At 41.6% G+C, this 14,391-nt stretch overlaps 1 protein-coding gene across 8 annotated transcripts in view; it reads right to left on the reverse strand.

Moving 5' to 3' along the window:
- The window catches only part of RAF1 (Raf-1 proto-oncogene, serine/threonine kinase), a 59,018-nt gene that overhangs the window by 15,632 nt on the left and 28,995 nt on the right, over positions 1-14,391 (reverse strand). For 6 of the 8 annotated variants that reach the window (XM_040076307.1, XM_040076310.2, XM_040076309.1 and 3 more), the window contains exons 2-6: positions 11,356-11,410; positions 3,827-4,042; positions 2,985-3,097; positions 1,886-1,988; positions 212-369 (exon numbers count right to left, since the gene is read on the reverse strand). In XM_040076307.1, coding sequence (XP_039932241.1) covers positions 212-369; positions 1,886-1,988; positions 2,985-3,097; positions 3,827-4,033 — 581 coding nt within the window. In that variant the 5' untranslated portion in view covers positions 4,034-4,042; positions 11,356-11,410. The remainder of the gene's footprint in view (positions 1-211; positions 370-1,885; positions 1,989-2,984; positions 3,098-3,826; positions 4,043-11,355; positions 11,411-14,391) is intronic. The other 2 variants (XM_040076304.2, XM_040076303.1) reach the window with 1 other exon arrangement.

Consider the following 14,391-nt stretch of genomic DNA (forward strand, 5'->3'; position numbering starts at 1 on the left):
ATCCAGAGCAAGAACAAAATACAGCGGGATGTCCATGGCCTTCTCCCCTGGGAACAGACACTCATTGCTGGCTGTTTCACAAGCTCAATCCACAATTCTGCACACTGAGCATAGGCACTGCCTTCCCAACAACCCAAAAGCATCTCTGATCAGAGTACAAACCCAATGTCACCCAGAAGCGCTGCTGCCATGAAAAAGGAGCAGTTCTTACAAGAGCTGCCTGATGTTGCTCCAGTCCACACACATGGTTGGCACCTTGGTGCTGCAGTGCTCATGGAATTTGTAGCCACATGTCTGACACCGAAAGCCATTGAGCAGGAACTTCTGGCAGATGTCACAGAAGGCAAGCTTCAGAAATGTCTTCCGAGCCTGGAAAACACAGCAAGTGATTGATCTGAGCTAATTACCTCTTCATTAACCGAGATTTGGATCTTCAGAGCCCAGCAGCAATAAATAACCATGCTGAAATGCTATCAGAGCCCCCAGGTTGCTACTGTGCTTCAAACCACACTCAAATATGCTAGCACGGATTTCCAGCTGGGTTGGAGACGTGAAAAGTTGAAAAACACTGAAGGCTTTATTTACAAAAAAAAAAACAAGGGGAAAAAAAAGGACAAGTGCTCTGTCAAATGCAAAAGGACTTCTGCTCAGCAAGGTGATAGCTGCGTGAGCCAAGAGCTTGGGTGTTTGTTCATTTTCAGCAGCACCAAAGAGGTGAAATAGGATCAGACTTTGGAAAGCCCACATCATTGTTTTGATTAGCCAAAACTCTTGCTGTTTATGACTAAACAATATCCTTTGCATGAGAAATAAATTCCTTAGTAATCAAAATAATCTAAGGAATTTCTACTTTTTTAAATAATAGCCTATTTTGGTTTTTTAAAAGAGTCTGAACTATGAAAAAATATTAAAATGAACCAAGGGGTTTCTTCCCCCAGAACCTACTGGAGAGGAAGGCTCCAACTTTCAGCTTCTTCCAAATCTGGAGAAAAATATTAATTTTCTGCAGGTGATATTTTCTGTAGTTTTTTAAAATGTAACGTAGAAGTAAAGTGACGTTCAGGTTTCGTAAATCAATTCTGACCTTTCTAATGGAAGTAAATGACAATCCTCTAGGATTGCCACAATGTATTTCTGGAACAAAACAACCCAGGGAGAAGACAATAATGCAAGGTAAAACTGTTGGGAGTTGGGGATTATTTCTTTGTAAAAAAAAAAAGGATTTCAAAAATTTTGAAAAATTAAAAAACTCACAAAGCCCAAAACCACCTTCTACTTATTTGTTTTGTATGGAATAAATAATCCATTTTTGAGAAAGAACTACAAAGTAAAGCCTTTCATTCCCCCACAGAACATTCTGTCAAATTACAAGGCAGCATTAACTCACAAAATAATGTCACAACCTACAGAATTAACAGCACCTGAATATCCAGTACAAATAATAAAAATATTGGACCATCAGTCCAACAAAGCTGCTGAACTTCTTCAGCCTTTGACTGATGAGCCACAGACTGAAAATACAAATTTTCTCCCTTTTCTGGACTGTAAAGACACGGGTATCTTACCACAACAGTTACACACATGTTATTTATATAAAATAAAATGGCAATCATCAGACCTGTGAAGAACATACACAATGTGAACTTTGACGGCCTCTGACAGCTGGGGATCACTGGTGTAATGAACACAATTACGGCATTTCACTGCAAATTGGTACTTAGGGAATGTAATTTGTGCGGAACAGGGGTGAAGGAATCAACCACAACTTCTGAAAATCTGTGTGTCCAGAAAGCCAGAAGCTGCCTAATGCCCAAAACATTCTTTGGCTAAATCTGTGCTTCAGTTGATAAAATGCACACCAGAACAGAGAGCAGGAAAAGCTTACGAAATTGTGTGTGGTGAGTGGGACGTGGTCAAGGAAGTCCACTCGGAGCTCTTCTCCAATCAGGGAGGCAGCATCTGTGTTCCAATCCAAACGCACTTTCTTTCTAAAAGAGAAAATGTGGACAACAAAATCACTGTGGAGAGAAATCTGGCCTCACCAACAATTATGTTTTGTGAGCTTTCTTGAGTAAACTGAAAATAAATACCCAAAAAAGTATGGCTGGCCTCTTACAGTGAGCTAGACAGATCTCAGGGTCTTTCACTCAAAAAATCAGAAGCAACTTGGAATACATTGCAAGTTGCCTCTTTTTCTGCTCATTTTTAACGTGTTATTTATTTATAAAGTATTTGACATAAAGCACCTGGAATCTTTAATGGAGCACAGAAATACCCTTGTAAATATAACAAAAATTGTGAGTGACAGTGACACAAAAGCCATTATCAAGTGCTTGGGCACTGACAGGTGACAGAATGGCCTCAGCTGCGCAGAGACGTAACCCCACAAATGCCTGACGTACAGGGACCTTTAAGCCCAAGCCTTAGGAGGTGTGAAGTTAAGTGCATTAACTCCGTGAGATACCTTCACTCCCTCAGCTTATAAAACAATCATTTGGTATTTAATAGCAGCATCCCCGGTCCTACAAAAAAAATAAGGAATATCTGAAGTGAGACTGAAATCCAAACATAGGGAAGCTGTAGAGGAATGCAGAGCCTTAACACTGAGCACACAGATCAGGGAAGGGGGCTAAGAATCACTGATACTGAATTGAACAACTACAAAGGCAGCACAGAAATGCACCTCAAACATGAAGGAAGGCATCACTTCATCTAGAGCATGGCAAAACCCTCACTAAGGGGCTGCAAGCACTTGAGTGAACCCCTCCATTTTAAGTATTTTCAATATTCAGCTTTAAAACAAAAATGAAATTGCCAATACACAGGAAGCTGACAAGAGCTACCCTAGAAGGGGGCAAAGAAAACAACACAAACGGTTCACAACCAAATTGCTTTTAAAAGAAATTAGCCAGAGGGGAAGAAAACATGGCTGCTATTCTAAACCCAAAATTTTTACACTCTCTGGAAAGAAGTTTCACTCTTACCCTTTTGGTTCAGCAAGAAGTCGAAAAACTGCACAGCATTCTGGCTGCAGACCTCTGACTTTCAGTGCCTTCATGAGACAGTCATGCAAGGTCATCCCATTTCTCACATTCACCTGTGACCAAAGGGAAAACAAACAGAACATTTAGACAGTGACTGCACACTTCCTCTAAGTTTTTCCAAGAGTGGAAGACCGTTTTCTCATTTTTTTTAAAGAAACTCCAGGAAAACTGCACTAAGTGCACTTGTGTGCACTCCTACAAAGGACGTTCTGAAGTCATTTAATAACTTCTCAGTTTCTTACAGTGACTGAGTTTCTATGAAACAGGATTTCACACAAGTAGGCAGCCTATAGAAGGAACAGAAATGCAGCAAATGGAGTTACCTCAAGTACAGAAAAAGGCTTAATTTAGATTTCAGGGAACTTTGGGTAAGACTATTATTAGATACACTCAGCTCCAAGAAACTGAACAAAAGTGATCCCTCAAAAAGTTTCACTTCAGCTTTAACCCCCACACTTCATTGTGGGAATCCAAGAGAGGAAAATGACATTAACTGTCATGTAGGCATCACTGTTTACGTCAGCCAACAATGGCTTTTAATGTGGAATATGCTTACGAGCATTAAAAATTCACAGCATTGAGACAGAGCAATACAGCTTCTCAAAACACAGATACAGCTCATGTTTAAAATAAAATGTATCCTCTAAAACCAACCAGCTGCCAACCATCACTTCATCAAAGCAAGGCCCTTTGGAAGCCGGGCATCTCGTGCCAGATGCACATCCAGAGTCAACAGTGGGAACAGGAGCGTATCTCTGAGCCAAAGGCCAGCACGGACTCACCACGGTGCGCTGCTTGTTGGGCAGGAAAACACGGATGGTGTTGCTGGTTTTGGACGTGTCCGAGATTTTGCCGTCGTCAGACGCGCGGCGCTGGTAACCAAACTGCTGCACGATGGTGGGTGAGATACAGTTGGGGCCATCAAACACAGAATCCTTGAGTCCAAAGCCATTGCTGATGGTCTTCCAAGCTCCCTGGATGTGCTCCATGGATGCGGCCTGAGGAGGATCAGCACAGTCAGGGAAATGGCCACGTCCTTCACTCTCAAGTGGGGCTTCCTCCTCCTGACACACCCAACCTCAGCCTTTTTTGGAAGCATCTGAAGCTGCCCTGCCCTGTGATCAAGCTACACGTGCAGGGTACAGCTCACCCACAGCTGCACAATCAGCCTGACTCCTGAAGGCAGTGGACTTTCTACACACAAACAGCACGAGGAACAGAGGTGTAACTGCTCCCACTGCACCTCAGGGGCACAGGAACACTTCGCCACCAGGTTAATCTACATAATTACTGTCTGAGGGGCTTTCAGAAAGGAGACTAGATTATAGAATCAGAGAATATCCTGGACTGGAAGGGACCCACACAGATCATCAGCCCAATCAAACAACCTAATTCAAAACACCCAACACCCCATGACTGAACACCTGCCAGCAGCTGCTCAAGTCTCATTTCATGCATGGTCCTGCAGCTCCTTTGCTGCAAATTATTTTAACCCTCCAATACACATCCTCATGTTTAAGTCACAGAAAAGCCAACAGTGTTTGCTTCAGTTAAGTTAAAATAATGGAATTCTTGGCTATTCTTGGCTAAAAAGCTCTCCACTAATGTTAAATGTCCATTCTGGGGTGCCCAGAAGGATAAGCTGAATTTCAGAGTGTTTTCCTTCACAGCACAGCTCTGAAAAGCCACAGCAGACTTGCAGCTTTGGTCCAGACCAAAACCCAGGTCTGACCAGCAGCCAGAAAGGAAACGTAACAAAGTTCCAGAGAAAAGTTTGGTTTAGGTGAACTCATTAACACCACATGCAGAGCCCATAGCAGCCCAACCCTCAGCTTCAAAGGGAACTTTCAGTCAGTTCCTGCGTATCTCCTTCACTGACAAGGTACACAGCGACACAGTTCCCTCCTGCCAATCCCTGTCACTCCTCAATCCATCAGGTCCAGTTGTCCAAAGGTTCAAAATATCTAAATGTCAGTAAGATATAAACTCCACACCAAATCACCAAACAGGATCAAGATACTTAGATTTTTTTATTTTAAAATCTATGGCACATAAATGACAAGCATTTTATATTTGATGTAGAAAGGGAATAAGGAATAGGAAGACACTGAGACATTTCTCTCATGAAAAATCAGAGATATAATTGAGGAATACAACCAAATTCACCACACACAAGCACCTGCAACATCTCACAATTCCTAGGCACCAGAAACGTGAAAAACAAGTTATGTTCAGTTACAACACCCATATAATGCACATGGCAACTGGAAGAGTAACTACTGAGATGGCAGCAACTGAGAGAAACTGTTAGGTAAGAGGGGAAAGATGAAACCCAGAGAGCTTCTCTTAACTTATCCCCTATGGGAAACTCCTTTGTTTCACCCTTCCAGGTACCAGATGAGACTAAACAAAAAGAGGAGCTCAACTTGATTTTCTTCTGCTGCGCTAAGGAACAGCAGGACAGCCATCAAAAACCTCCATGAGCCTGCTGATAGGAGTTGACAACATCCCAACATTACAGCCTTTATATTTAATATTTTGATATGCTGCCAACATTTCCTGAAAAATTCCAGAGAAAGCAGAAAATGACAATTCAAACTTGCATTTGAACAAAAGATAAGCTTCATATCCACAAAGATACTCCCCTGCTCTCGGGGTAATTCTCTCTTCCCAAACACTGCACACTGAAGCACAGCCTACCAGGGAAGATCACTGCAATGTATTTTAAGGTTGTTGAACACACAGTAAAACACAGACAGCAACAGCTCTCAGCCTTGTGGAGATCCAAATGTCAGTTCTATCTTTAATTAGGCATTTGCATCCTTCTCTCCCAGGATCTTTGCCTCAGTAAATGCTGGGCAGTCTCAGAACCAGGCATGTCTGGCATAGTCCTCCCTCCAGCAATGCCCTGCTCTCTCTTGCCATCAGTGGGGTTTTGCCATCTCTTCTGGCCGAAGATTGAGTCCCTGGCGTCTGGCTTTGCTCACAGATGTTGAGAGTTCTTTTCATCTATCTAGAAAATGGATGTCCCACACACTGTTCTTTTGCCATCAGTGGTCATCTGGGTCTCTCTAAAGAACTACCACAACACACCATCCTTAGGTCTCCTCCCTCCCTATCCTGAAGACCCTGGGTGCTACTCAGGCACTCAGGGAGGAGCCAGCACTGAGGGGAAAAGATTGACAACAGAGGTCAGGGCTGGCCTGGATGGGACAAAAACCTGCCAAGTGGCCTGAGAGTAGAGGGGCACAAGAGAAGAAAGGAAAGTTTAACAGATCTCCACAGTCTCCTGGGGATAAACAGGGAATCCCTTCTAGAAAGTTGCTAAACCTGCTCTGGCATCCACTGCACAAGGGCTTGCAGCTGGAAAGGTGGAGCTTGTTTAGGAAACCCAAACTGCCCTGCTGCTGACTCTTGCAGGCCTTCACAGACAGCCCTCTGAGGGTACCAGAGGTTCCAGGGCGTCACAAACACCTCTTCATTTGGGCCACCAACAGTCTGGTTGGGAACACTCAAATTCTGGCAGGGCATGGACAGCCATATTCACTTCTCAAGCCTTATTCCAGATTATTATCATGTAAGAACAGACAGCCAGCAAAGCTGCTGCTTTAGAAGGGGATTTCTGAATGACTTAGACCTTTCTCCTGCCCTCCTGTGCAAAGAAAGCTGCCTTATTTATATAAATATATACAAAACCATCCCCTTGGAACTCCAGCAGCTCACTGCATGCACAGGTAGGAGAGAAGAGAATTAACATGGCACCTAAGTGACCAGCTTTGAGCTGACAGAAAGTAACATTTAATGACACAAACTAATACTGCACATCCCCACAAACCATCTCTAGCTCATCTCTCATTCAGAGAGCCCTAAACCAGGACAACAGCACAACAAAGCAGGGGGAACATCTCTGAACACAGGTTTGAGTCCACCTTAACAGGTAACTCATGTGGCAGAGCACAGCCCACCCTACAGTGTCCTGTAACTTGGGCCCTGGCAGCGATTTTATTCCCTCTGGGGATTTTGCTCCAAGCAAAAACCGATTAAAGGCATTTTTACTCACTACTCTCATTTACTCCAGCTGCCCCAACGTCCACACCAATTCACTTCAGAAAAGATGTCTGAAACTGTTCTACAGAGAAACTGAATTTAAAATAAAGGAGGAAAGATTTTACCATGATGCCTTCATAACTATATTCTTCTTAGGTTTGTCTCCTCCAGAAAAACTAACTTTTCTCTCTTTAGATTAATTACAAGCATATTTCTGAAACATAATCATTACCAGATACTGGATTTATGTTTATGCCATACTCAAATAATCCACTGGATTGGATGCCAGCTGGATATTTTCATGTGTATTTCTAAAAAGCTTCCTTAAATCTTTTCTTCCTACAGCTCCTCACTTTCACGAAAATTACTTCAAACAGCCTTTCTCCAACTGACCAACAGCAACAGCAGCATTCAAAGAATATCTTAAGATATTAAAGTACATCAGTCCCCTTGTAGATCCAGGACTGCTGAGAAACCGACTGGTTTCATATTAAATGTCAGCCTAAGCAGAAAAATAATGTCATTTACTGCTACAAGTCCCCCAGGAATTCTGCACACTGTGACCAAGACTGCACTTTTCATTACTGCTTTTTGCACACACTACAGATCCCGCTAATGAAGCATTGGAACAAGCATTAAACCAAAAGCATGCAACAGCTCTGGAATGTGCACATCTGACAGGAACAAATTCCTGGAGATCAGTCACTCATATACAATCAATATATTCATGTCATGCATTCCAGTTCAAAAGGTATTGGAAGTTACCCTGATTTTTTGCCATGAGCAGGACAAATTGCTGATCTGAACAGTTAAAAATTTTAGTCTCCCTCCCTAAGAAATGCCAAAACTCATACTCAATTAGGCTGAAAGTTCACAAAGCTGAACTCCCGATCCAGAGTTTAGGTACTTTGTCCCTTCTTTTTTCGGGAACCCAAAGCTTTTAAAATCACGTCAAAACAGTTCCCCCTGCCGACACACACGTACTGCCATTTTTATCCACACAAATTCATGGAATTTTGTGTTTCGTGGAATACACCCACAAAGACAGAACAAAGTCCACAATCCATTTCAAGATGAACACTTTTGTCAGTAAATACAAGCTTGAAAAGCTGCTTAGAAGCAAAGTTTCCATCTCTGACACAAAAGATCAATGATCCATTTAACGGTGGCCTTTTCTTTTCCCACACAGAAACTAATTGATCTAATATTGCTTGGGTGACCAATTCTCTGGGGTAAAACCAGAAATTCAAACCAGACAAATCTCTGTTGTGATCTATAGCAGTATTTTTCAAAAGTAGCTTTTCAGAGCAGTAGAGGATAAATATGGACCCATTCCTAAATTAAAAAATAAAGCTTTGATCTATGGAAATATCAGCGCAGGGCATGAGTTGGGATCAGTGTAACAACCCAGGCAGATCCCTCTTACAACTACAAAGTTGGCGCTTTTCCTTCATGTGTCCTTCGTTTTAAGAGATCAATGCCAAAAAACAAACTCCTCCCTAAGACAACTGACAAAAATTAAAGATTAACAGAAGGAAATGTCAGTGTTTAGGAAAAAAAAAACTCAAACAGAACAAGAAACAACTGAAACATATACAGTTTCTGCCTATGTTGCTCTGATCCTGGAAGAATCTTCTCTGCTCTTTTTATTTATCCGAAGTATTCTGTTTTTAATCACTACTTCAGTCTTCAAGGAAAAAAAAATAACATTGGTTTTCCATCACGTGGGCCCTACAGTAAGGAGGACATAAGCAATACAACTCTCAACCTGCTTTCAGACTTATCCATTTGCAAGATTATTATCTTTTTGTATTTCAAAGCTGCTATCAGGTTAAAACTTTGGCTAGTAAGCACAAAGCAAGTCAGACTCCCTGACTGCAGCAGGCTGTACTTTGGGCTCTGCTGAGCAGGAATTTGTCACCAAAACAATCTGCACCTTTGGCCACCCTGTGCCTGCTCTCTGTTGATTGCAAGAGCTTCAGGCTACTTTTCCCAGCCAGTTCCCAGGAAGATCTGTTTGGTTTGTGCTTTCCACATAGATCATTCCCATGTCAGTCACCCATTTCTTTCCACATATTTCTATGAAATTCAAATGTGGAGCCCTAAGTTTTCCAACAAAACCACAATTCCTACACCAGAGAAACAGAAGCACTGACCACCCTGCATTAAAAAGAGGGGTACAGAATCCAAAGCTTTTGCCTTTCCCAAAGCAAATCCAATCCCAGGCAAAAAGAAAAATGCAGCAGGTGTTTCTAATCACTCATCATTTTTAAACTGGATTTAAGTACTCTACAAGGTTTATACAGATTCCCAAATAAGTTTATGGAATTGCTATTGAAACAGCAAGAAAGGGAAAAGCAAGCAAGGGAAGTGCTTATACATTTTGTACAAGTTTTGCTTAAAAAGCACCTGAACTCTGCCATGGAATAAAACTTCCACTTTTTTTAAGTACAATATTTCGTAACTTTTTATCTAATGTGCTCTTAACATTATGAAGACTATTAAAGCTGAAGTGATATTTAAAAGACATGCTCCTTTTTTAATTCAGTGAACTCAAACTCATTACTATAAACAAAAGGACTGAACACTGCTTTTTATAGCTGATTGTATCAGAATCACATTATATGACAGTCCTGTCAGACTTCTTGTTTCTGTGCCATAATGTTAAATTCTTCTCAGGAGAACCCTCCGAAGGGAGATTGACAGAGAGATCTCTTTAACGTGGGTCTTGCACTGCAGACAGAGGTGGGACTACAAGTGTTTTGTCTTTCTTTACACTGTCAAAACATGCTGGACAAGCCCTTTCCCCCCCCCACCCCAAATCTCTCAATCAAGTGCACATACCTTCCCAGCCATGCGCCTGTTTGCATTCTGCACTTGCTCATGCCCCAATTGTTCCCAGTCTGAAAGCCCCAAACTGTATTTGCAGTTGCCTGGAACTCATCCACTTTACAGCAGGGATGAAAAAAGTTACTCAAATGTCAGCAATCCACCAAATGCCCTTCCCACATGAGTTCTCAAGGATTAAACAAAAAAGTGACTAAGAACCTCAGCACAAAGAATGCCTGGCTCTGTTCTCCCTCGGTCGCGTGTAGGAAATGCAGCAACACTGAGGACAGCAGCACTGAGAACACCCAAATTTAGAGCTTTGGGAGAAGGAACAGCCTGAGGATGATTAAAGAAGCTGCTGGGAGCTGTGCTCACTGTACAGAGAGCCTGCATTGCAAAGCACCAGGCAATGCTGAATTATCTGCACAACCCAACGGGATGCACTGCCCCAGAGCCAGGTGTTCCCTGCCTTCACTCAGGCAGACATTTAATTGATTTGATGAAATGTGGGCTCTGGGCCAGGCCTGCAGTGCCACGTGGAGATCAATAATGTCATTCCAAGAGCTTGGGAACATCATCCAGACGGGCAGAGGGCAGGGCACAGGGACACGAGCACCGAGCCACGCTTGGAAACAGCCGTGAGAGATCTTCTGGAGGAGATAAAACAAAGGATTCTCCCTTGTATTTTATAACAAAATGCACCTGGGAACAGCTGGATATACCCCTCCACAATATAATGCCTGGACAGCTGTAACAGCTTTATTTTCTTGGTTTGCCTTCACCTGTATTTGCCAAGAAACCTGAATAAAATGGCAAATAAAAATGGAATGCACTTAAAATTTTAAGACTGTATACAACAAAAAATACTTAAGACTATGTCAAACATTTACTGTCCTGAGAGCCTCCAAAAGAAATTATGTTCCATTTTAACATTATCTTATTAAATACACCCACGAAATTACAGTACTGGTTTGGGTGGGTTTTTATGTATTTAACAAAGTGCCATACCAGCCTCTTTGTTTCAGATACAGAGTTTGAAGATAATGTCACAGACACGATTTACATTAGGTCTGGATTATTCCCAACAGACCTGCAGCTGTGTGGAAAGACAAATGCTGTCTGGGGAAGACAGGCAAATCTCAAGAGCTGAAGTTCTAAACCGAGAAAGGGCTTTTTTCCTGCAAAGTAAATACCCAGGGAGACTGACTCAAGTAACTTAAGTTAAATATACACTTCTGATAAAGCAAATCCTGTAATAACTGTAGCTCCATATCAATTTGGTGGCACTTTTCAAAAAACAGAAAGTGAATTTCAGCAGCAGTGCAAGAGCTGGGCTGAGCTGAGTTTCCCTTCCAGAAGAAAAGGTCCAGACATCTCCAAAGAAAGAATGGGGCAGGAGAAGGAAGAAGGGAAAGATAACAAGAGAATTTATAACCTTAGTTTTCCTTTCAGCAAATGAAGTCCTATGACAAAAGGATGAAGCACATCATCTGTAGAAGACAAAAAAAACAGAGGATATTTATATTTTAATAGACAAACATATACATGCACGACATACCAAATAAATAACAACAACAAAAAAAATCACATCAGTGATAAATTATCATCCTTCTACTTTCAGAGTCTTCCAACATTTCATTATTTTGTGAAGCATTTCAGTGTAAGGAGACAGAGGGCACAACAACCAAATGTTACCCAGCTTAACAGCATCTCATTCCAAAAATCCAGAAAAACCTTTTACAAGATTCTTCTAAAAACTCACTGAAGTAAAAATTAAGTAGGAGTTGAATACTGCCTTCTCACACACATCCGTTCCTCACTCAGACAAACACCTTGCTGACTCACGAAAGTTGACAAATCTTGGATACAAAACAAACAAACAGGAACAAGCAGCCAAGCCTCTGAAGGCTCTCTGTATCTTGCATAAAACACAAACTGCAAGAGGAAGAATTCCTAGGAAAGCTGAAGAGATCTTGATGGGATAATCCCCCACAAAGCTTTCTCTTCTCCAGACCAAGAAGTCTCAGCTTCCTCATGTCTTCGTAAGAAATGCAAGAAAAAAAATCAAGAAGAGATCTTGTATTGCCAGCTCACTTTCGGTTAGAGGTTTGGTTATCTCTCCTGGACAGAGCAGGTGGCGAAAAAAATAAAATGAATAAATTAAAAGGAGCTGCAATGATTTTAAGACAGCAAACTCTCAAAGATTAACAAGAAACTAGCTGAATGCTTTGAGACCTCCCCCTTGAGCCATTTTCAGTCATTTAAAAAGTAAAATTTGCTGACAGTCTGAGCTGTGACTTTACCCCGCTTACACCTAGCACACCTGTCTCCAACAAACATTAAGGAATGTGGCATATAAAATACTGTAAATATGCCTTCCATCATGGAAAAAGATAAGCAGGGTGACTGGGGAAAAAGAATCCTGCTTTTTTTACACCAGAGGAAAAGGTGAGATCTTATAATTATAACCAAATACAAGAGACGACAGTGAGTCACTAAGATGGATAATGTTACATGAAAAAAAGGAGAGAAAACTGATGGGGAAATTGCACTTAGAGAATGAAAACCCAAAGCATTTCTACAACAAAATCGGCAAGAATAAAAAGAAATCTCATGCATAAATCAAGAAGAGACAGCACAGCACAAACCAAGTAGGATGGGCTGAAGAAGCAGGTGCAGTATTCCTATCAGCAATAGTTGTAAGGCAGGAAAAATTATGCATTTTTCTTGACAGATAAAAGGATGCATAACAAAAAAATCAGTAAGAACAACTGCTAACAAACTGGCAACAAGGAGGGTTTGAGAAATAAAAGAGTTGTCAAAAAGCCCAGCTGTTACTGCAGATGTGAGATTCAATCAAACCTGACCAGAATTGTTCACCTAATGCAATGGCCGAGCAGAGGAAGAAGAAAATCCCCGTGTCCTGGAGAAGTTTCCTGCTTGCAGGATTTCCACCTGAGGTGCTCTGAGGAGTAGAAGAAGGAACGAGGCCAGCAAAGGCCTGTAAGGGGAATGCTGAATTCACACAAATTCATCACTCATCACACTTCAGGGTCAAACCATTGCTTCAGAAAGATTCTGCCCCAAATCTACTCCTAAAACGCACAAAGAGTCAGGACAAAAGCTTGAGGTTTGGGTTTCAGTGTTGTCAATCACTTCTGAACAATAGATGTTGATGGTTTTAGAAAATACACCTTGTATGTGAGATAAGGTAATCACAAATGTCAGACATTTCAGCAGTCACACATTTCTGTGTGATACTTGTGCCAACGAACCCCCCTGTCTCACTGTCAGGGCATTCTTGCTGTTTGCTCCGGTTTCCAAATATTACAAGTATTTGGGTAGATACAGAATTTTGCCTCTGAAAGTGCTGATAATTTACTCCCAGAAAAAAATATTAATTTACTATAGTGTGCAGGAATACAAAATAAAATTTAGTCAACGTCAACCCGGCCTTTTAGAAATTAGGACAAAGCCTTGTACTCCCTTATGAGGGAGCCACACTGTTAATCCCCATCTTTAAAACTCACATTGTCTATTTAAAGTCTCCACACGAAAAACTGAGAAAGACAAAATAATCAATATACAAAGAAACCTAAAATTAAAAAAAAAAAAAAAAAAGGAAAACGCTGCCAGACATCAAAAATGCAAACAAAGGTGAAAGAATCTCTTGTAGTCACAGCTACATTATTATTTGTGCTGACAGAAGAAAAACTGTTTTTCAGTGTAAGACAGTTTTACTGTCAATCTGCCCAATTTTACTGAAAGTTTTCTTCAGCACATACGGCACTTCGTAACAGAAAATCATTCCAGGTAATGTCCTGTAATTCAACATCACAAGGGCAGATCTTACTGGAATAGGTAAAAATAGCAGCAGTGAACATGCCAAAGGACAGTCTTTCCACTACAGGGGCAGCGCTTACATTGCAACATCAGCTGGCTCTCTTTTTATAACCTCCCCACTGCCAGTGAGCAAGTTACACAGGCAACTTAAAAGGCTGGAGAAATCCAAGAGTAAGCTGTGCCCTGTTTCTGAGCTGAAATCAATCCCCTGCATCACTGTGACCCCAAGCCTCTGCTTGCAGCACTGTTATTGCCTACGTAAGCTTTGTACCTGCTCCAAAGCGTTCAGCACACAGGGATGATGTCACTCAGAATTCAGCCTATTTCTTGTCAAACGTCAGCATAAAATTAGAGGTTTGCACACTTTGTTGCTCCTTTTGGCTGCAGAACACTGGAAGCTTCTTAATTTACTCCGCTCTCTGCCAACCACACGACCCATCCTCTAAAGAACTCCTTTTATCCCATTTCTGCAGACCAACCAGCCTGGAACAACCCCTCCCCAGCACTGAACAATAAATGGGTTTTGTCCACATAAAGATAACAACCACCCCAACCTGAGCATTCAAACAAAGGCAGAAATGTTGTTTTATCAGAAGAGACTGTGTTCCACAGCCAGCAGCTTGACTTG

The sequence above is a fragment of the Hirundo rustica genome, chromosome 12 (assembly GCF_015227805.2).
Source record: "Hirundo rustica isolate bHirRus1 chromosome 12, bHirRus1.pri.v3, whole genome shotgun sequence".
In the NCBI taxonomy this organism is placed as follows: domain Eukaryota; kingdom Metazoa; phylum Chordata; class Aves; order Passeriformes; family Hirundinidae; genus Hirundo; species Hirundo rustica.